We start from the raw sequence: 20,966 nt of genomic DNA on the forward strand, positions 1-20,966 counted from the left end.
CAATACATTGTCCAGGGTACCACATCGCATCAGTGGGTCTTCCAGTGGACAATACATTGTCCCGGGTACCTTCCATACACGCATTCAGGGGTCGCCAGGTGGACAATACATTGTCCCGGGTACCTTACATCGCCTCAGTGGGTCACCCTCCATGAACAAAATCATTGTCCCAGGTACCATTAATCGACAGTGGGCACCTCCAGTGACAAGACATTGCCAGGGTACCTTACATCGCATCAGTGGGTCTCCAGTGGGACAATCCATTTCCCGGGTACTTACATCGCATCAGGGGGTCTCCAGTGGACAAACACATTGTCCGGGTACCTTACATGATCAGTGGGTCCACCCTCCAGTGAACAATACATTGTCCAGGGTACCTTACATCGCATGCCAGTGGGTCTCCAGTGACACTACAATTGTCCAGGTACCTTACATCGCATCAGCTGGGTATCCCGTGGTTAAGACATTGGTCCCGGGCACCTTACACGCATCAGTGGGTCTCAGTGACAAGAACATTGTCCTGGTTACCTTACATCGCATCAGTGGCTCTCAGGGACAATACATTTCCAGGGTACTTACATCGGCATCGTGGGTCTCCATGTGAACAATAATTGTCCAGGGTAAATTACATCGGCATCAGTGGGTCTCCAGTGGACAATAACATTGGCCAGGGTACTTACATCGCATTAAGTGGGTTCTCCCAGTGGACAATCCAGTGTCCCGGGTACCTTACATCGCATCAGTGGGTCACCCTCCAGGAACAATACATTGTCCAGGGTACCTTACATAGATCAGTGGGTCTCCAGTGGGACAAACATTGTCCCGGGTCCTTACATCGCAATCAGTGGGTCTCCAGTGACCAATCCATTGTTCCAGGGTACTACATCGCATAAGTGGGTCACCCTCTCAGTGAACAAATACATTGTTCCCAGGGTACATTACATTGAATCAGGGGTCTCCATGTGAACACTACATTGTCCAGGGTTACCTTACATAGCATCATTGGGTCTCAGTGAACAATACATTGTCCAGGGTTACCTACATCGCATCAGTGGGTCTCTCCAAGTGAACAATAATGTCCAGTGGTACCTTACCATGCAATCGGTGGGTCACCTCCAGTGGACAATACATTGCTCCCGGTTAACTACATCGCCATTCAGTGGGTCTCCAGTGAACCAAGACATTGTCCCGGGTACCTTACCCATGCACCAGCCCGAGTCTCCAGTGCGAAACTTACAATTGTCCCGGTAACCTTACATTCGCATCCCCAGTGGGTCACCCTCCACCGTTGAACAATCCATGTCAAAGGGTCACCCTCCAGGGTTGAAACAATACCCCATTGTCCAGGGTACCTAACAATCGCAATCAGTTGGGTCACCTTCCCAGGGTGAACCAATACATGTCCAGGGTACCCCCTTACATCGCATCAGTGGGTCACCCTCCAGGGTGAACAATTACCCATTGTCCAAGGGTACCTTACATCGCAATCAAGTGGGTCACCCTCAGTTGGACCAATACCATGGGTCCGGGTACCTTACATGCCATTTTCAGTGGGTCACCCTCCAGTGGACAATCCCATTGTCACGGGTACCTTTACATCGGCATCAGGGGTCAACACTCCAGTGGAAAATACCATTGTCCGGGTTACAAGAACAATCGCAATCAGTGGGTTCGCCAGTGGACAAACCATTTTGTCCGGGTAACCTTACTCCATGATCGCATATCAGTGGGCTACAGGGACAAACATTGTCCAGGGTACCTACATCGCCCATCAGTGGGTCACCCCCTTCAGTAAACAATACATTGTTCCAGGGTACCTTAATCGCATCAGTGGTCTCCAGTGAAAATACATTGTCCAGGGTACCTTACATCGCATCAGTGGGCACCCTCCAGTGAAACAATACTTGTCAGGGTAACGTTACAATATGCATCAGTGGGTCTCCAGTGAACATATTGTCCAAGGGTACCTTACATCGGCATCAGTGGGTCTCCAGTGAAATAATTTGTCCAGGGTACTTAATCGCAATCAAAGTGGGGTCTTCCAGGTGAACCATTACAATTTGTCCAGGGTACCTTACATCGTCATCGGTGGGCTTCACCTCCAGGGTGGAACAATACCATTGTCCCGGGTACCTTAACATGCATACAGTGGGTCTCCAGTGAACAATACCATTGTTCCCGGGTACCTTACCCAATTCCACCAGTGAGTCCTCCGTGGACAATACATTGTCCCGGGACCTTACATCGCCATGTGGGTCCCCTCCGTGAACAAATACATTGTCAAAGGGTACCTCCAGTGGAACAATACATTGTCCAGGGTACCTTACAATCGCATCAAGTGGGGTCACCCTCCAGTGGAAGCAATACAATTTGTTGCAGGGGTACCTTCATCGCATCAGCTCCAAGGGTCACAATACATTGTCCCGGGTACAATTAACACCGGGCATCACATGGGTCCCCTCCAGTGGGACAATACATTGTCCCGGGTAACCTTACAATCGATCAAGTGGGTCAGTCAAGGGTTTAAACATACATGTCCAGGGTACCTTACATCGCATCAGTAGGGTCTCCAAGTGGACAATACATTGTCCGGGTAACCTTAACCATGAAGTCCAGGGTACAATATTCAGGGTACCTGGGACATCGCATCAGTGTCCTCCAGTGGGACAATACAGTGTCCAGGGTACCTACACGCATCAGTGGGTCTCCAGTGAACAATACATTGTCCAGGGTACCTTACATCGCAATCAGTGGGGTCACCCTCAGTGGGACAATACATTGTCCCAGGGTATCCTTACATCGCATCAGTGGGTTCTCCAGTGGAACAATACATTGTCCAGGGGTACTTACATCGCATCAGTAGTCTCCAGGGTGAACAAACCATGATCAAGGTACTATCGCCTCCATGGGTCACCTCACATGAACAAATACATTGCCAGGGTAAACCTTACATTCGCCCATCAGTGGGAAACCCAGTGGAACCAAACATTGTCCAGGGTACTTACATCGCATCAGTGGGGTCTCCAGTGGGACAATACATTGTCCAGGGTACTTACATCGCATCAGTGGGTCACCCTCCAGTGAACAATACATTGTCCCAGGGTACCTTACATCGCATCAGGTTGGTTCTCAGTGAAATCATTGGGTCCGGTAACCTTACATCGCATTCAGGATCACCCTCCATTGAACAATACAGTCCAGGGTACCTTACATCGCATCATGGGTCACCCTCCGTGAACATACATTGTCCGGGGGGGGGGAGGGTACCTTAACATCGCATCAGTGGGTTCACCCCTCCAGTTGAACAATACATTGTCCCAGGGTACCCTTACATCCGCATCAGTGGGTCACCTTCCAGTTGAACATAACATTGGTCCAGGGTACCTTACATCGCCATTCAGTGGGTCACCCTTCCAGTTACAATACATTGTCCAGGGTACCTTACATCGCATCAGTGGGTCACCCTCCAGTGAACAATACATTGTCCAGGGTACCTTACATCGCATCGTGGTCTCCCTCAAGTGAACAATACTTGTCCAGGGTCCTTACAGTCGCCATCCAGGTGATCAACTTCCAGTGGACCAATACATTGTCCATGGGGTACCTTACATCGCATCAGTTGGTTCCACCCTCCATGGAACAATAACATTGTCCAGGGTACCTTACTCGCATCAGTGGGTCCTCCAAGTGGAACAACATTGTCCCAGGGGTACCCTTTACATCGCATCAGTGGGGGATCGCAGTGATAATACCATTTGTCCAGGGTACATTAACTCGCATCATTGGGGTCACCCTCCAGGGTGGACCATTTACAACCGTCTAGGGGTACCTTTCAACCGTAGACCTCCTGCGCATCTCGTGTTTGAATTTATTTTTATTTATTTATTTTTTTTTTTTACTTTACAGAGATGGCGTGACATTTGTGTACTGGTTGTGATGTATACCTACCTCATTTTTACGTATTTTAAGTATGTTTGCTTCACTTATTTTTCTGTTTGAATGCCAGGTCTGCAGAGTAACGACACCTCGGTCTCATCCAAGGCATTCTATATACCTTGATATTATCAAAACACGAAATTCACTCCTTGTAGACCACCGCTCCACCGTTCTCTTGCATTTCCCGTCATTATGGACGATTTTTGAGAACTCGGAATTAAAGTTTTTGTGGTGTAGATTTCAGTGATTCTTTTGATTGAAGTAACAATAAAAAATGATAAAGAAGCTTAAAATCTGCAAGAAGTAGCGTCACGGGGTATGCACAAGGTCACAATTCTGTGGACCATCGGGGTATACGGAACTCCCGCTGCTAGCGCCTAAGAAGGAATCACGCCCTTCCAGATGCTTTTGCGTTTTTTGATTTCTGAGAAACAATCTGCCGACAGATTTGAAGAAAGTCTGCCCCCGCACGATTCATTGGGGAATTTTCCGAGAAATCAGTTCTGTTCAACTGAAACGTTATCCGCGTCCTATTCTCTCCGGTGGTGAACAATGTGGGCTCACCATGCGCAGCACTTACTCTATGGTAATGGTGCTTGTATGTGAATTTGTCCAATTAGAATCGAGGCATGCATGAACCTGTGTTATTGATGAATAATTCTGTCTCTGTGTAGTATATTTCTATATGCTATATATACTACATAATGTACTATAATTTTGTAATGACGCAGGTTTATGCTCTGCTTCTATACGACATCCACATACAAACAAGCTCTCTCTCTCTCTCTCTCTCTCTGCCTAGCCCCCACTCCCTTTGGTGCCCATTGGTGAGTGATGTCTTACCCTAACAGTGTTGATTTCTATATATAGTGAGTCGTATGTATGCCTTGTTTGGTCGAAATTGCTCAATGCATTTCAGAGTTATGCTGGCACAAACACACACACATACATAGATATATACATACATACATACATAAATAAGCATACATCACATACTAGTATTACTATATATATACTATTACATAGATATATACAACATACATACATACATATATATATACAAAATAATATATATATATATATATATATATATATATATATATATATATATATATGATTACATGTATATGAATGTGTATGTTTATATTTACTTATATGTACATATCTAGGTATATATATATATATATATATATTATATATATATATATATATATTTATATATATATGTAAAGGATACAGGCAGGACAGCTAATCAGTCAGATATGTGAAGATAAGAGGGCAGTGGAAACAGACTGCTACACAAAAACATCTTGTTTTGCGCCGACGTTTCAAGAAAATAAGCCTCATATTCAAGGCTGTAATAAGAGTAAATATTGTGAATTATAAATATCACTAAATTATACAATAATCTCTTGAAAACCAAATGTACATAAGGCTAGATTAGTCATTGTTGGAGGTACCAACCTATGTAGAAGGGAGGGAGGGAGAAGGAGGGCGACTGGAGTGAGGGTGAGTGAAAAGCAGGGAAGGCGCTTATGGACAAGGAGAGAGAGAGAGAGACGGGCCGGGGGGGTGGGGGGTGGGGGGTGGGGGGGGGTGGGGGGGGTGGAGGAGTTTTGGGCATTCAGCAATGTTACCTACTGTCTGTTTGATAGTTAGTGACCCCAGAATAGATAATGCTAGCTCGGAAGAGGCCCTTGTAATGATTTTAAATTGATTATATTCAGTGTTACTACCAAATTCGGGATTACTCAGTTTATTGCCCGTTCGATAACTGACACCTCTATGAGTCGGCGCGTACATACCTTGAAAAGTCTTTGGGTGCAGCCCACGTAAGTTCCTCGAGAACATAGAGGACAATCGTATTTATATATCACCCCAGCCGTCATAAGTCGCTTCAACGGCCTTTAGTATTGAGAAAAGATCCAATCTTCAGAGGATTCCTTGGAATTAGATTCATTTTAACTGTCCACTTAGTAAACAAAAATTGCAAGTAGCAGTGAACAGACTTACAGAACAAGAGGTTAAGGGCCGACCTAGAGGAGTGACAGCGTTAAACTAAACGTAAAACAAAAAAAAAAAACATAAATAAATAACACAGGTCAAGACAAATACAGAGGGGAGGAGGAGGTATGAGTGTTTAACGGCGGAACAAGTTGTGCAATAAAAAGTGATTCCAGAACAACGAGTTCTTGAGGGTTGGTGGTATGGCCTACAATGCAGAAGTTTTTATTATCGATATGCGTTTTACAAATTTTGGAGTGGTTTCTAATATTGGCGTGTTCCGTCAAACGCTCATACGTCTATATTTCATTTTAATGTATGTCCTCTTTAAAATTTAATTCCTTTAATTTACATTTCTTAATTTTCAGTTTCAGTTTTTCAATTTTACTAGGAATTTTATTTTTCATTTTAACCGTCCTGATGATGTATTAATTGGACAATTACGAAACGTTGGAATAAAGACAGCCTTTACATCTGTGTTTCCTCTTCCCTTTAATATATATATATATTATATATATAGGAGTATATATATATATATATATATATATATATATATATATATATATATATATGTGTGTGTGTGTGTGTTGTGTGTGGTGTGTGTGTGTGTGTGTGTGTGTGTCTCAGTAGGAAAAGAAGAGCGTAGGATAAGAGACACCACATTTTTATTGCGACGCGTTTCGTTGTTTCTTCATAACAACATTTTCAAGCCTAAAAGAGACATTACAGTATTTTAATGGTAGTTACAAGATTATGTAATGATTGGCTGACAAAGCTGAGTAAAAGTAGCAACAATAAGATTATGGTTAAAATTTTTAAAATAAATTGCACCAGCATACTAAAAAAAATAAATTATATAAGATCTTTAAAATAAATTACAACCGTATACTAAAAACAGAATGGTGGGAAAGACAGAGATGGAATGTTTACACTACAAATGAATGACTGAATGATTTATATTAAAAGCAAGGGATAAGATGAATTGTCAAGGTTAAGATCTGGTTTCCTTAAAATATTTCTATCGACTCAGAGATTCTCAATAATGACTCTTCTCTAAAAGTACCAAGCACTAAAATTTTCCAATCTTCTACCTGTATTTCATTCCTCTATGTGCTGTAAAATCGGTGATCTGGTTGGACAAGATCTTCCGAACATTATGGCATTTCTCCTCGTACTGGTTGCTTGCTGGCCAAGCCAACAGGAAAAAAAAAAAAAAAAAAAAAAAAAGCCAACAGATCACCGATTTTACAGCACATAGAGGAATGTAATACAGGTAGAAGATTGGAAAATTTTAGTGTGCTTGGTACTTTTAGAGAAGAGTCATTATATTGAGAATCTCTGAGTTCGATAGAAATATATATATATATAATATATATATATATATATATATATATATATATATATATATATATATACTTGTATATGTTCCACATAGGAAAAGAGGAGAATACAACAGACTTTTTAATCTTCCTTTTATATGTAAATATATATATATATATATATATATATATATATATATATATATATATATAATATATAATATAATATGTGTGTGTAAATAATTTCTAGGAAATTGTGTTCCTTATTATTTCATAGCTCGTGTAACACAAACTGAGCTTTATACTTTATATTTATACTTGACATCTAGCATCCTAGTATCTGGTATCGATACGTATACCGCTGCTAATCTTTGTCCACCGTCCGGGGATAGAAGGGGCGATGGAGGCCGGGTCAGGGGGCTCAGAGAATCTTTTCCCATGTTCTCTCCCGGGAGGGACTCGTGGAAGAGGACCCCGTGGCTCTTGTGGGCTTATATATATATAAGGGGCAGGCAGCGTGCGCATGGAATCACTGTGTTTCTCTCGGCTCCCGAAGTCGCAGGACCAGTTATTCTTTGACGAGCGATTTCTCTCTGGCGCTTTTCAAGTGTCAGTGCATCTGGAGATCTTGGGTGGCGTCTGTGCATATTCTTGTCGAACAAGTAAGCCAAATTTCCTTTGTTGTTCTTGCAAGTCAGTTATTACGTTCTCTGCCGGACGGTCTTCAGCTCTGGTTGAGACTCCCACGAAACCTCTCGAGTTCTCTTCGCTTCTTCGTCGTACTCACGAAGTCCTGAATTTTTTTATTTTTTATTTTTTTTTAAATCTCCAGTGTCCTCATTAGTCTAGGGAAATGTATAGAGGACCCAGTAGCTTTTTCTTCTTCTGGCTAGCAAGGAATTTCTGTTAGGTGTCTCAGTTCGTCATAACCCTCCTGGATTCCAAATATTTTATTTACTCCGTTACTCATCTGGCTCATTGGCCAATTGTATTTTCTCCGTGGTTCAGTTACTCACGCTCATCATAAGAAGAAATTGCTTGAAAATGATTCAGTAACTCATTCATGCCTTCTTTTAACTGCAAGAAAATGATCAGGAACGCAATCATCAAAAGGCATTTTCAATTTTCCTTCTTTATAAGTTGCAGCTATAAGCCTCTGCATGCATTAGTTATTATTACTATTATTATTATTATTATTATTATTATTATTATTATTATTATTATTATTATTATTATTATTATTATTATTAGCAAAAATTCGTACGAAATCAGAAGAACAGATCAATAACTTATCGGGAAAAATATGATGCGTTGACTTAAGAGAAAGCAATGAAAATTAATGTTAGGTAAATACAGCTACATCAATAAAGACATTAATGTATTTTTACATAAATTGTCATATAAATCTAAAGTCAATTCACTGCATTAAAGAAGAAAAAATTCATCGACTTTTTTTTTAAGCTTACTATGTTGTGATATGGTCATGATCAAATTGTCAGCATAAGGGGTTAATGAAGGGCAGAACTGACAACCGTTGTGAAGTACTTCCCCAAGAAAAACGTGTTTGTGTGTGTGTGTGCAGATTTTGATGTAACAAAACATTACAAAATTAAATATACATACAACATTTACAGATTAGTATGGCTTAGAAAGAATTAGAAGTCAAAATCAAAGTACATTTTGCTAAATAGAGTTTGCAATTTTTTCTTTATATAAATTTCTTAACAACCACCTGTCATAAGATAGTTTGCTTTTACAAAGTTCTTTTGCGCATTTTTCTTACTAATCCAAACCGCATATATATATATATATATATATATATATATATATATATATATATATATATATATATATATATATATATATATATGTATATTTATATATATATATAGATATGATATATATAGATATATTTATATATATAGATTATATTTATATATATATAGATATATATATATATATATATATATATATATATATATATATATATGCCACCCCCCACGATCATTATTATAGCATTATTACGGTCTTTTATAGTATTATATTTGCAACTGAACACGATTGTGTTCAAGATTTCATGTTGTTTGAGATTTAGCTGACCTTGTGGAAGCTCGGGTTCTCGCTCCTAAAGCAACCCGTAATTATGGCCGAGAAGTAGGAAAGCAAACGTCCGGTGGAACTCGAGCATTCACTTCTCCTTTTTCTTATTTTGATTCGCGGTGTGTCTACATTCAAATGCAGCAAGCCAAAGATCATTCATTAACATGCTGATCACACGTCATCTAACTGTCTCTTTTGAAGTCGTCCTCTTCATCTGGTATTGTTACTGGAATGGCTTCGTCGAATGTAAAAGAGCATGGATTGCGCCCAACTTAATCGCCTGAGTGTAAGATCGAATGGCTGTCGTGGTCTTCGGTCCAAATCAGCGAATTTGTAAAAACATAAAAACTTCTCATTTGAGGGATGAATTTTTCGTACGTTTTGGGTTTCAACTGGGTTTTCCAGGGACGGGCTTCCAGTTGCTCTTGTTTTTGCGATTGCTGGAAATTTTACCAAAGAGATAAGAATATAGATCGAGAACTGAAGAGGAGAAAGTTGGAGTTTGGTCTCTATCGGATCTAATATATATATAGATATATATATATATATATATATATATATATATATATATATATATATATATATATATATATATATATATATATTTACATACACATATGCGGTTCTATGCGGGTTACAGAGATAAATTAATCAAAATGATATTCGATTTCACGAGTTTTGTATGAAGTCAAAGGTTATTTTTCGAGAGCTTAGAGAAACCCTTTATCAATATAAGTTCCATTTGTGAGACTTGGGAAACTAGATATGTGGTTGGATTAAAAGAGATTAACAGAACTGCTGACGTGCACATGTAACCTTGTCAATGAAGGATTTCACTAAGCGCTCAAAATAACTTTGACTTGACGCAAAACTCTCGTAGTTTTAACTTCCATTTTAATTCATTTAAATCTGTCGCCGCATCCTGCCCGTCCTGCTGTCAAACTCATGATTATTTTCTGGCTTCAGCTCTACTGGTCTGACCCAGATGAGGACTAATTGCCGGCGCTTCAAACCGGAATTATTGTATGAAGACCCTTTCAGTTTGACATCATTGTTGTATTATGTCTTACACTAACCAGACCATGAGTAGCACAATATCATTATCACTTAAATAGTTAAAGTAACTGTATTTTGTTGACCTCAAGTAGGGAATTATACGACTGGTTTGGAAAATGGCAGTGGGCCAGCCTGTTCCTAAGAAAAAAAAAAAAAACACATACAAGGCTCCAAACAGGGTGAACTTGATTTGGTCAAGGTGTAAAGATATCATTGTCGCTTAAGTCAAGATTTTTATACTTTTTGAAAACCGAATGGTGAAGTTTATAGTAAAAGCGTTTTTAGTTTTCTGTAATAGAAAACTATTGTTTCGGCTTTATGTGTCGCCCTCCCCCTCCCCCCACCCTCAGATCTGACAGACCACCGAGGCCAGAGGGCTGCAAAATGGTATGTTAATCATCCCCGCTCCAATCATCAAACATATCACAATGAAGCAGCTCTCTGGCCTAGGTCGTTTCTATTTTGTTTAAGTTTAAAGTTAGCCATAATCATACTTCTGGCAGCGCTATAGATACCAACAACATAGGCCACCACGGACCGTGATTGAATTTCAGAGGCCACGGCTAAGAGTTCTATGGGCCGTGGATGAGGCCACCACCGGGCCGAAAACTTGATTTCTCTCTCTCTCTCTCTCTCTCTCTCCAGCGCTTTTTTTTTTTTTTTTTTTTTTTTTTTTTTTTTTTTTTTTTTAAGAGACGAAGTAATTTTAGTTGTACGAATCAGTGTAATCCGTGTGAATTGAGCTACTTCTGCTCCAATAATCTCTGGCGTCCTATGTAATTTGGAGTCCATAGTCAGTTCTAGACAGTTGCCTATGGAAGAATTCGAAGACTGCCTGGTTTGCGAGTTTCTATTTATTTTATTTATCACCTAGAGCGCCAGTAATGATATGCAGATTTTTAAAAGGCGCTTGATTCTGCTTGCGCTCCACATCACACTGTCTTGTGACTGGTTTTAGTCTTTGGGGATACTGTGTGAAGTAACGTTCGTTGTGTAAGAGTGTTTCAATGACGAAAAGTTCATTTAGTGCAAATAAGATCAAGTGTGTTGGGGAAATCTTACTGCCTTCTTTTCATAAGGGTTTCGTGACACAACGTCTTCTTCCCAGCTTTATCCCTATTCGGGGTCGCCGTTTTGAATGAGTCTCTTCCATCTCGTACCTCTGTCCTGTGCATTTCGTCCCGTACTCCCTCCTCCCTCATATCATCTCTAATGCAATCTCTCCTCCACCTGGTCTTAGGTCTTCCTCTCCTACGTGTTCCATCCACCTTTCGTGACACAAAACACGCACTCAAATCGAACAACCTTCTCCAAAAGCACTAACTTCAATGGATAAAGAGACAACTGGATATTTTATATATATATATATATATAATATATAATAGATATATATATATATATATATATATATTATATATATCTATACACGAAGTAAGGTTATACTGGCATTTCAAAAAAAAGCTTGAGTTACTCCTTGCAGGTCAACAGAATTTCTGTTGCCTGTTTGTGTGTTCGAATGTACTATGCTGTCATCCTAACTTCATTATATCAAGTCAATTTCTTGTACTGTGTACCAATCCTTTGGCGAAGATCATATCTTGTTTCATTTTTCTTGGATAAGAAAGCTGTTCGTATGTATCGTTAGGTGCAATAGATAAATTGATAAAAAGTAAGATACGAACAGGCTGAGAATATATTTGTCGGACATTTCAAATATATTCGCTTGGGTGGGTGACAGAGAGAGCCAGAGGCTCAGGAAACACCTTTTAAGCCGAAAACCAAGACTCGGTTTAATGTATCTCTCTTTGTGAATTTTGGGAGATTATCTTTTCATTCTTACTCGAACTTTGTCACCGTCTTGTCTGGATGACTTGTGTCTCAGCTGAGCTTTTTCCTTTAGGTCAGAATTTTGTCCCTGTTGTTTTCCTTTGAAGTTGCCGGTGTTTTGTTTCTAACACTGAATGAGACTGGCCTTTTCGTATCTATTGTAAATTGCTTTGGTCCTGCATTCATCCGAATGTTTCTGGCAATTTATATCCTATATCTTGCATCATCTGTATTTTTTCCGCCTTTACAAAACGTGTTTTTCTTTAACTTCATCCGAATGATCGCGGGTATCCTTTTAGCGGGACTTGCCTACTGACGCATAAGACAGCGGCCACAGAATCTCAGCCCCCAGGAAACCCCTCAGGATATCATACCAGACGTCCTGAACTGTCTTGACCTTCAGAGTTCAGTTACTTGTTATCACTGGCTATTCTTATGGCAGTATACCGTAACTTTCAGTAGACTGCCCAAACAAGTGCCACATGAATTATGCGCTAATAGGCCCACGTTCTATTCCCGTTGTGCTTGTTTCGTAAGAATTTATGATTATTATGATCAGTAAGAACAGGGATGTAGCAATAATAATCATAGTAATTAAGGAGCATGCTTTCAGATATCAAAAAGTTTGAATTCATGCAAAGCAAGCAAAGAAATGTAAGGAAGAGGTAGCGAGTAGTATTTTTTATTTCTAGGGTGGTTCACTTCTCGTTGACCTCCAAATTCCACCAACTTACTCCTGCTCTGTCTGTTTCGCCGCTCTCACCAGATTGCTGCGTGTCTTTGCTATAGTAGATTCACATCAACCATGCATCTGATGTCTAGGCCGGTCCCTTATGACGCTCCTGATTGGCTGTTGATAAGCCAATCACAGGACTGGAAACGCTCAGTCTCTCGAGAGAGTTCACAAAGGGAGGATGTATGTTTCAACTCTACTGAGGGATACGTCTTTCAAGAGAGGTGGAACTTACATCCTGCCTATGTGAACTCTCTCGAGAGACTGAGAGTTTCCAGCCCTCTGATTGGCTTATCGACAGCCAATCAGAAGCGTCGTAAGGGACTGGCCTAGACATCAGATGCACGGTTGATGTGAATCTACTATAGTTCCAGTGATTTTTTATATTTGCATCTGCATGCAATGGGCTTGTCGGAAACACCCAGAACAGCTTAAAGTTTCATAAAGCAAAAGCTTCAAAGTTACTTCCATCCCTCCTCTTTTATCCGGGACTGTCACTGCCAGAAGCCGACCAATTCTCGTGACTCCGATAAATGATTCGCTCTCCCTGGACGGAACTGCGAGAGCTGTCCTGTTGTTACTCATTTCCTCGTTGATTTAAAATAAATAAATAAATAAATAAAATGAAATAAAATCACCAGGTTGGGAGACTTCTTTTTCTGTGCATGTTCGTAATTAGCCAAATGTACGTAAAAAAAAACCGTAAACAACAAAATGAAATAAAATAAAATAGCCAGGTTGAGAGACTTTCCTTTCTGTGCGTGTTCGTAATTAGCCAAATGCACGTAGGTAACTTTTCGTCACGACCTATGTATCCCAATTATATACTACGTTTTAAAATAACTTCTCATGACTTGTTCATATTTTTTTAAGGTAAAATAACTTGTTATATAATCGTTAAAAAAATACTCTAGCGTCCTTTTCCTTGGCGGAATAGAAGAAAATTGTATTTGTCTTGTCTTTAAACTAAATAGCCTATGACATGGCTTGTTTTCATTGCAAAGGCAGTAAATACTGGACTGAGGACTGTAAATTAGTACTGAAGAATAGTCGTCGTAATTTCCTTTGCATTATTACAACGTTTCATTTGCTTTCTTTGCTCGTAAACAGACACATCTTTAGGTATGAATTATATTTATTATTATTAGTTTATTATTATTATTGTTTTATTATTATTATTATTATTATCATTATCATTATCATTATCATTATTATTATTATTATTTTTATTATTATTATTATTATTATTATTATTATTATTATTATTATTATTATTATTATTATTATTCTGATGACAGCTTTCTCTCTGTTGCTTTGACTGGGGAGCAACGCACCAAAGGGCATGATAAAATTCGGTCGAGTCATTTTGTTTATCATTACCTCTTCACAAATAGTAGGCAATACTGTTAACGTAAACTAATCTGTACAATATTGTAAAGATACGAACAGAGCTCCGATATTTGTCAGCTTAAAATAATTGTTGAGCAGGAAGTAGCCGGGGTAGGTATATATATCTCGTATTCAATTATGTACGCTGGGAGGTGGCGGGAAAAAGTTCTAATTTACAAGGAAATCAGTATCGTATCGTTTTCAAGTCAGCAGTATATAGCTACCTGTCGCATAAAGCTATATTTACTACGTTACGTGATAGGGCTACTTCAGGCATCAGCTTGAATTGTGACTAATCGTACTCCCATCTCAGAATCTCTCTCTCTCTCTCTCTCTCTCTCTCTCTCTCTCTCTCTCTCTGGCATTGGTGTTAAGGTAATGGTCTGGCCCCTTTTAGTACGTTCTTCGTATTTTCAAATAAAATATTTACGTCAGATTGATTTGAGATTATGATATTTCATGTTTGGCGACTTCGGGTATGATTGTTTTGCATAAAGGCATATCGTATTGTTCAGTATCCTTAACGTTAGCTTGTATGAATATGCATAAGTATGTATGTATGATATATGATATATATATATTATATATATATATATATATATATATATATATATATTTATATAATATTCACGCACGCGCACACGGGTGGTTTTCCACACGTGTTACTGTGCATGTAGATAATGAAAGGACTACTCATCGTGTTAACTCTCTTCATTTCAGAAGCAACATCATGGAAGGTTCTGCAAACAAACCTCGGTGTCCCTTCAGTAGGCCACAGACTCTCATCAATTATGAATCTTCGAAGGAAGCTACGGATGTCCTGCACATGAAGGCTGATGATGTAAGATAAATCCCTTCGCGTTCGATTGTTTTCTCCTGTGCTGACGAGTCTTTCTTTCTCCTGAATTCCCCTACCGACTTTTGTGGATACTTCACTTCCCCAAGTCATAAATTAGTCAGTCAATTGTGAAGAGATTGCGTAAATATGTTGTGAAATCTCCCAGTTTGCCCACTGTCTCTACGGGTCAAAATCCCGATGCTTAAGGACGCGTTTCTCTCCTTTTATAAAAGAAAGCTCTATCGAAGGGAGATAGTTTTTTTTATTTCCCACTAACTTCTCTTCCAGCCTGGCGTCTGCACATCCATCGTGTGTAAAGGGTCTTTGATGGGATCAAGAAAAATCTCGCTGGAAAACAGGCAACCAAGTGAGGTTCTCCAGCAAGCCAAGGAATTTTTGGATGAATACTACAAGGAAACTAAAAGGTGAAAGCTTTCGCAGGTTATCTCTTAAAGCTATACGTATAGGATGATCATGATAAAATTGCAAATTTCAGAAAGATCTTTGTTCCCTTCTAAATGTACTGCAGGTATCTTTAATCGTTAGGAAAAATATTGCTTCTTTTTTCCCACCTTTTTACTCTCCTCGCCCTCGAAAGTTCAAGGCCCTTGGTGGGTAGTAGTACCGTCAGTGCACCTTATTTCGTGCACTGTAGGCATTACTTTAGGTTCTTGGAAGCGTTCCTCTGCCCCTAGATGCGACCCCTTTCATTCCTTTTACTGGACCTACTTTCATATTCTCTGTCTTCCATCTTGCTTTCCACCATCTCCTAACAAGTGATTCATGGTATTATGATACACCTTTTAGACCACATGCTGTTCATTTCCGTTTCAGCGCCGAATGACCTCATAGGTCCCAGAATTTGTCCTAAATTCTCTATTCTGTTCTGTTCGCAGGTTCGAGAGCAAGGAGCACCAAGCCCGCCTTCAGGAAGTGACCCAGAAGGTGATTCGAACCGGCACTTACGACCTGACCCTAGATGAGCTCGAGTTCGGAGCCAAACTGGCCTGGAGGAACGCCCCTCGCTGCATCGGCCGTATCTCCTGGAACACTCTGCATGTGAGTATACGCAAGTTGCGGCAAGTCTTAGCGTGAGCTGTTCATTTGACTTTTATTACTGCTTTGTTTGTGAGCGGTTAGATAAATATATAAGAAGACAGCTTTGTTTGTAAGCGGTTAGAAAAAATAATAAGGCAGCTTTGTTTATGAGCGGTTAGATAAGTATAAGAGAAGCCAGCTTTGTTTGTGAGCGGTTAGGTATATATAAGAGAAGACAGCTTTGTTTGTGAGCGGTTGGGAAAATATAAGAGAAGACAGCTTTGTTTGTGAGCGGTTAGATAAATATAAGAGAAGCCAGCTTTGTTTGTGAGCGGTTAGATAAATATAAGAGAAGCCAGCTTTGTTTGTGAGCGGTTAGGTAAATATAAGAGAAGACAGCTTTGTTTGTGAGTGGTTAGATAAATATAAGAGAAGACGGCTTTGTTTGCGAGCGGTTAGATAAATATAAGAGAAGGCAGCTTTGTTTTTGAGCGGTTAGATAAATATAAGAGAAGACAGCTTTGTCTGTGAGCGGTTAGAAGAAAATAGAGAAGACAGCTTTGTTTGTGAGCAATTAGAAAAAAATAGAAAAGACAGCTTTGTTGGTGAGCAATTAGAAAAAAATAGAGAAGACTGCTTTGTTTGTGAGCGGTTAGATAGATATAAGAGAAGATTTGATTTGGTGAAGCGTTTTTTGTGTCATAATCATACAGACAGGCTAATAAACAATAGACTAATATGTATGTCGAGGTGCAACGGGTGTAAAAATGAATAGGACAGTGCGTAAATGCAAGATAGGATTCCCTAAAGGAATGAAAGATAGGATTCCCTAAAGGAATGCAAGATAGGATTCCCTAAAGGAATGAAAGATAGGATTTCCTAAAGGAAAATGGCCCAAAGGATAGGATTCCCTAAAGGAATGAAAGAATAGGAAAGGTTTCCATAAAGGAATGGAAAGATAAGGATTTCCCTAAAAAGGAATGCCAAGGATAGGGATTTCCGGCCCCTAAAAGGAATGGCAAGGATAAGGTTTCCCTAAAGGAATGAAAGATAGGATTTCCTAAAGGAATGCAAGATAGGATTCCCTAAAGGAATGAAGGATAAAGGAATTCCTAAGGAAATGGCAAGATAGGTTTCCCTAAAGGAATGGCCCAAAGGAATAGGATTTCCTGCAGATAAAGGGAAATTCCCTAAAGGACCTGAAGATAGGATTCCCTAAAGGAATGCAAGATAGGATTCCCTAAAGGAATGAAAGATAGGATTCCCTAAAGGAATGCAAGATAGGATTTCCTAAAGGAATGCAAGATAGGATTCCCTAAGGAATGAAAGGAATAGGATTCCTAAAGGAAGAAAGATAGGGAATTTCCTAAACGGAATGCAAGATTAGGATTCCCTAAAGGAATGCAAGAAATAGGATTTCTTAAAGGAATGAAGATCAGGATTTCCCTAAAGGAATGCAAGATAGGATTTCCTAAAGGGAATGCAAGATAAGGATTTCCTAAAGGAATGCCCAAGATAGGATTTTCAAAGGGAATTTGCCAGATAAAGGGATTTTCTAAAAGAAAGCAAGATAAGGATTCTAAAGGAATTTGCCAAGATAAAGGATTTACTAAAAGGAAGCAAGATAAAGGATTCCTTAAAGGATTTCCATAAAGGAATGCAAGAAATAGGATTTCCTTAAAGGAATTTTGGCAAGATAGGATCCTAAAGGGAATGGCAAGATAGGATTTCCTAAAGGAATTCCCAAGATAGGATGACCTAAAGGAATGAAAGATAGGAATTCCTAAAGGGAAATGCAAGATAGGATTTCCCTAAAGGAAGCAAAGGAATAGGATTCCTAAAAGGAATGGCAAGATAGATTTCCTAAAGGAATGCAAGATAGGATTTCCTAAAGGAATGCAAGATAGGATTCCCTAAAGGAATGCAAGATAGGATTCCCTAAAGAATGAAGATAGGATTTCCCTAAAGGAATTGCAAGATAAGGATTCCCTAAGGATTGCAAGAAGGATTTCCTTTAAGGAAGCCAGATAGGATTCCCTAAAGGAATGAAAGATAGGATTCCCTAAAGGAATGCAAGATAGGATTCCCTAAAGGAATGAAAGATAGGATTTCCTAAAGGAATGAAAGATAGGATTCCCTAAGGAATTTTGCAAAGATAAAGGCAATTCCCTAAGGAAGAAAGCTAAGGATTCCCTAAAGGAATTTGCCAAGATAGGATTTTCTAAAGGAATGCAAGATAGGATTTCCTAAAGGGAATTTAACCGAAAGATAGGAATTCCCTAAGGAATGCAAGATAGGATTTCCTTTAAAGGAAGCCAGATAAAGGATTCCCTAAAGGGATTTCCTAAAGGATGCAAGATGGATTTCCCTAAAAGGAATGAAGATTAGGGATTTTCCTAAAGGAATGCAAGATAGGATTCCCTAAAGGAATGCAAGATAGGATTCCCTAAAGGAATGCAAGATAGGATTTCCTAAAGGAATGCAAGATAGGATTCCCTAAAGGAATGCAAGATAGGATTCCCTAAAGGAATGCAAGATAGGATTCCCTAAAGGAATGCAAGATAGGATTCCCTAAAGGAATGCAAGATAGGATTTCCTAAAGGAATGCAAGATAGGATTCCCTAAAGGAATGCAAGATAGGATTCCCTAAAGGAATGCAAGATAGGATTCCCTAAAGGAATGCAAGATAGGATTTCCTAAAGGAATGCAAGATAGGATTCCCTAAAGGAATGCAAGATAGGATTTCCCTAAAGGAAGAAAGATAGGATTCCCTAAAGGAATGCCAAGATAGGATTCCTAAAGGAATGCAAGATGGCCAAAGGGATAGGATTCCTAAAAGGAATGCAAGATAGGATTTCCCTAAAGGCCCAAAAAATGAAAAGGATAGGATTCCCTTAAAAAGGAAGTGCAAAGAAATAGGATTCCCTAAAGGAATTGCAAGATAGGATTCCTAAAGGAATGCAAGATTAGGATAAAGGGAATTTCAAAAGGAAATGCAAAGATAGGATTCCCTAAAGGAATGCAAGATAGGATTCCCTAAAGGAATGCAAGATAGGATTCCCTAAAGGAATGCAAGATAGGATTTCCCTAAAGGAATGCAAGAGATTAAAAGGAAATTCCCGGAAAGGAAATGCAAGATAGGATTTCCCTAAGGAATGCAAAAGATAGATTTCCTGGAAAGAAATAGGATTCTAAAGATAGGGATTTCCCTAAAGGAAATGAAAGATAGGTTCCTAAAGGAATGCAAGATAGGAATTCCCTAAAGGAAATAGCAAGATAGGATTTCCTAAAGGAATGCAAGATAGGATTTCCTAAAGGAATGCAAGATAGGATTTCCCTAAAGGAATGCAAGATAGGATTCCCTAAAGGAATGAAAGATAGGATTTCCTAAAGGAATGCAAGATAGGATTTCCTAAAGGAATGCAAGATAGGATTCCCTAAAGGAATGCAAGATAAGATTCCCTAAAGGAATGCAAGATAGGATTCCCTAAAGGAAAATGCACAAATACAAGATAGGATTTATTTTACACAAGGCGAGTATTGCTGCAAACTCCTTCCTTCGGCTAACACGAAGTGAATCCGTTGTGCAATTGTTTTGCAGGTATTCGACGGAAGGAACGTCAAAACGGCAAAGGAAATGTTCGCATTGATGGTGAAGCACCTTGATTACGCCACCAACGGAGGAAACATAAGGTAGGTCTTCCTAAATTACCTCATACGCAAAGATTCCGTTTTCAAGATGTCACATGAAATATACGAAAATATGGCAACTTATTCATTTTAATTGCAAATATCTGAATCGACTTCAAAGGTTCATTGCCGCCTCCATCAATTGATTCATAGGTTTTCCTCCTGTTACACCATTAAAACCTCCTACTGTCAATTTCCGTTTCAGCGCTGAATGACCTCAAAGGTCCCAGCGCTTGGCTTTCGGCCTAAATTCTATTCATTTTTCCCTTCGTCTGTTTGTCGAATCAGATCGACGATCACTGTGTTCCCTCCGCGGAAGGTCGGACAGAGAGACTTCCGCGTCTGGAATCAGCAGCTGATCGCCTTCGCCGGGTACGAGCAGCCCGATGGTACCGTGATCGGCGATCCCGCCCACAAGGAGTTCACCAAGGTAGGTTCCGTTAGGCATGGTAACTCGGATCCTATTTTCAGAATTTAGAAAAATGAAAGCTGTTGTATTCCTTAGATTTTGTCTTCAATTTCTGCATTTTATTGAGAAGCTACATAGTGCGAAGAGGAGGAGCGTTTCAGATGGCAAAGTTGCACTCACACTTCGAGAGTTAATGGAACGGAGGTTGAGTGTATGTGTGTCTGTGCATGTTTATATAGATATATATTATACTATTATACTATATATATATATATATATATATATACATATATATATATATATATATATATATATACATATATATATATACACTTATATTTATGCGTGCTGCTCGGTCAGCTCAAATACTATACCTTGGTACTCCGTCAAAAAATATCCCTGCCAGACCACCTCTGATATCCTGACATGCAAATAGCTCTTAATTCACTCAGTCCCTAATTTGTTAGTCTTTATTGTAGCCCACTGCCGCCTGCAAATTAGGTCTGTCGTAATAACCTGTAAGTTCTTGACCATAACTGAGACCATAGCTACTAAAGTACTAATTTGCAAAACGCAGAGCAACAATTCCAGCCCCCCCCCCCCCCCCCCCCCCCCCATCACCCCCCC

General features: G+C 39.4%; 1 protein-coding gene across 1 annotated transcript in view; it reads left to right on the forward strand.

The window, feature by feature from the left end:
* Positions 1-7,764: 7,764 nt before the first annotated feature.
* LOC135208564 (nitric oxide synthase, salivary gland-like) overlaps positions 7,765-20,966 on the forward strand; it is a 33,461-nt gene continuing 20,259 nt past the window's right edge. The window contains exons 1-6 of the mRNA XM_064240887.1: positions 7,765-7,921; positions 15,085-15,205; positions 15,491-15,627; positions 16,099-16,261; positions 19,842-19,933; positions 20,219-20,360. Of these exons, the coding sequence (XP_064096957.1) occupies positions 15,095-15,205; positions 15,491-15,627; positions 16,099-16,261; positions 19,842-19,933; positions 20,219-20,360 (645 nt within the window). The 5' untranslated portion in view covers positions 7,765-7,921; positions 15,085-15,094. The remainder of the gene's footprint in view (positions 7,922-15,084; positions 15,206-15,490; positions 15,628-16,098; positions 16,262-19,841; positions 19,934-20,218; positions 20,361-20,966) is intronic.

Source organism: Macrobrachium nipponense, chromosome 35 (assembly GCF_015104395.2).
Source record: "Macrobrachium nipponense isolate FS-2020 chromosome 35, ASM1510439v2, whole genome shotgun sequence".
NCBI classification, from domain to species: Eukaryota; Metazoa; Arthropoda; class Malacostraca; order Decapoda; family Palaemonidae; genus Macrobrachium; species Macrobrachium nipponense.